This window comes from Cyprinodon variegatus, unplaced genomic scaffold (genome assembly GCF_000732505.1).
Source record: "Cyprinodon variegatus isolate N-32 unplaced genomic scaffold, C_variegatus-1.0 Scaffold254, whole genome shotgun sequence".
NCBI classification, from domain to species: domain Eukaryota; kingdom Metazoa; phylum Chordata; class Actinopteri; order Cyprinodontiformes; family Cyprinodontidae; genus Cyprinodon; species Cyprinodon variegatus.
The window spans coordinates 728,775-730,654 of NW_015150707.1; the positions used below are offsets into that span (position 1 = coordinate 728,775).

Here is a 1,880-nt window from a genome sequence, read left to right on the forward strand (position 1 = left end):
GTTATTTTTTTTTTTAACTCTGCCACTTATTTTGGTATTTTTGATACACTTTTAAGGTGCACATTTGTTTGACCACTTTTGGTGTAATGCGGCAATACCAAAATTTCCTTATTGTGTGTATGTGTGAATATGCGTGTGTATTGTGTAGATATATAACTAAAAAAACTTCCAATAAAAAAAAAATCTAAATGATGCACTCTAAGAGGGGTTAAATGAACTATATATAGACAAATCAAACTAAGTCTGAGTCTGATTTAGTGCACCGATTGATTTGAGTGAGATTAGCCCGTTTGACGTCAGAAACTGTAAACAAATGATGCTATAAAAAGAGTAAACCTGTCTGTAAAAAATGTGAAAGACCTCCCAGCACAGCCTGACTAGGTTGCAGAGCGCCTCAAAGACACTTTCCTTTCTGCTTCAGCCGACTAAAGTGATCAGACCGAGGCTTTAGGATGCCACTTTCTAGCAGCTCCACATCCTCCACCAAGAGTGTCCGCAGAGCGGCATCCGAGCTGGAGAGGTCGGATTCCATAACGGTAAGAAAAACCATCAAAACTCAAACCAAAATCAAGACTGTTGATTCAGAAACGTCTCTTATTATGTATGCAAGTTGCAAGTTGTCAAAATTTGGACCAAGGACTTGCATGCGCGTAAAATAATGGGTTCAACTGATTTTTACGCAGCGCCATGTATTGCTGAAGACGCGCAACGTGTTATAGCCTATTTATACAAAAGAAAAGAAAAAATAAAAAAAAGTCGCCCCCTCCTCTCCCAAGTCACCCATCCAAAGAATGCTAAAATATACCCTTTGGTATAGCTATGTTTTAGGATCTACCTCGATTGCATTGCTGTTCCAATGCGCTTTTGGAGATGTAAAGCGCTCCCATCAAATACCCAAAGAGACATCCAAAAAGTAAGAAAAGACAAACAGCTGCCTGTCTCTGGTGTTGTGTGTCTGTGTTTCCTGCTTGGGGGATAGTCATATACTGCACAAGTGGGTTTTGCATTTTCTTTTCCTTTCTTTTATCTTTTTTTTTTTGTTTTGTTCCGCTGACAGTCTCAGAGGTTCATCGGTAGACGACAGAGTTTGATCGAGGATGCGCGGAAGGAGAGAGAAGCGGCAGCGGCAGCGGCGGAGGCAGCGGAGGCCACTGAGCAGATCGTGTTTGAGGAGGAAGATGGAAAGGCGCTTCTGAACATGTTCTTCACTTTGAGGAACTCCAAAACGCCTGCGCTTTCCAGGACACTCAAAGTCTTCGAGGTATATTTTTTTAAGAGAATTAAACATATAATGATAATTTTCTTTTTGTTATATATTATAAATTGATCTATACTTTCAATTAAACCGTCTTAAAGTCACAAGAAAACAAAATCTGACAGTTAACATGTTTTTGAATATTCTATAATTTGTATTTAACTTACATATTTTGAACAATAGTTTACTTTAGCAAAACTCAACCTTGTATCTTAAATATTACATTTAAAAATCAGGCATTATACACTTTTAAACTTGACTAAATTGCAACATTTTTAATTTTGAGAAAACAAAATGAAATAATCACAATTTTCCCTCTGGGCAATAAGAGAATTGCCTGAAGAAAAACAAAGAGAAAAAGGAGCAGTTTTATTGATTTATTTTTTAACGTTTGGTCTAAACTAGACCTTGTCTAATAAGAGACAGAAATGTAAGCATAGGGTATTTATACAACTAACAGTAAAGGCTCTTGAGCAACTATTCTATGTATTTTTTTTCCTTCGATTTAACTATTTTAGGGTGACCCTAATATGAGTCTGAAACCCATCACCTGTTAACCAGAATGATGCAGGACAATATGATAATAGGAAGATGCACATATGCAAAAAAAAAAAAAAAAAAAAAA

At 36.6% G+C, this 1,880-nt stretch overlaps 1 protein-coding gene across 2 annotated transcripts in view; it reads left to right on the top strand.

The window, feature by feature from the left end:
• The first annotated feature begins 363 nt into the window (after positions 1 to 363).
• th (tyrosine hydroxylase) overlaps positions 364 to 1,880 on the top strand; it is an 8,315-nt gene continuing 6,798 nt past the window's right edge. The window contains exons 1-3 of one of the 2 annotated variants that reach the window (XM_015382267.1): positions 364 to 536; positions 818 to 913; positions 1,058 to 1,261. In XM_015382267.1, the coding sequence (XP_015237753.1) occupies positions 453 to 536; positions 818 to 913; positions 1,058 to 1,261 (384 nt within the window). In that variant the 5' untranslated portion in view covers positions 364 to 452. The remainder of the gene's footprint in view (positions 537 to 817; positions 914 to 1,057; positions 1,262 to 1,880) is intronic. The other variant, XM_015382268.1, reaches the window with a different exon arrangement.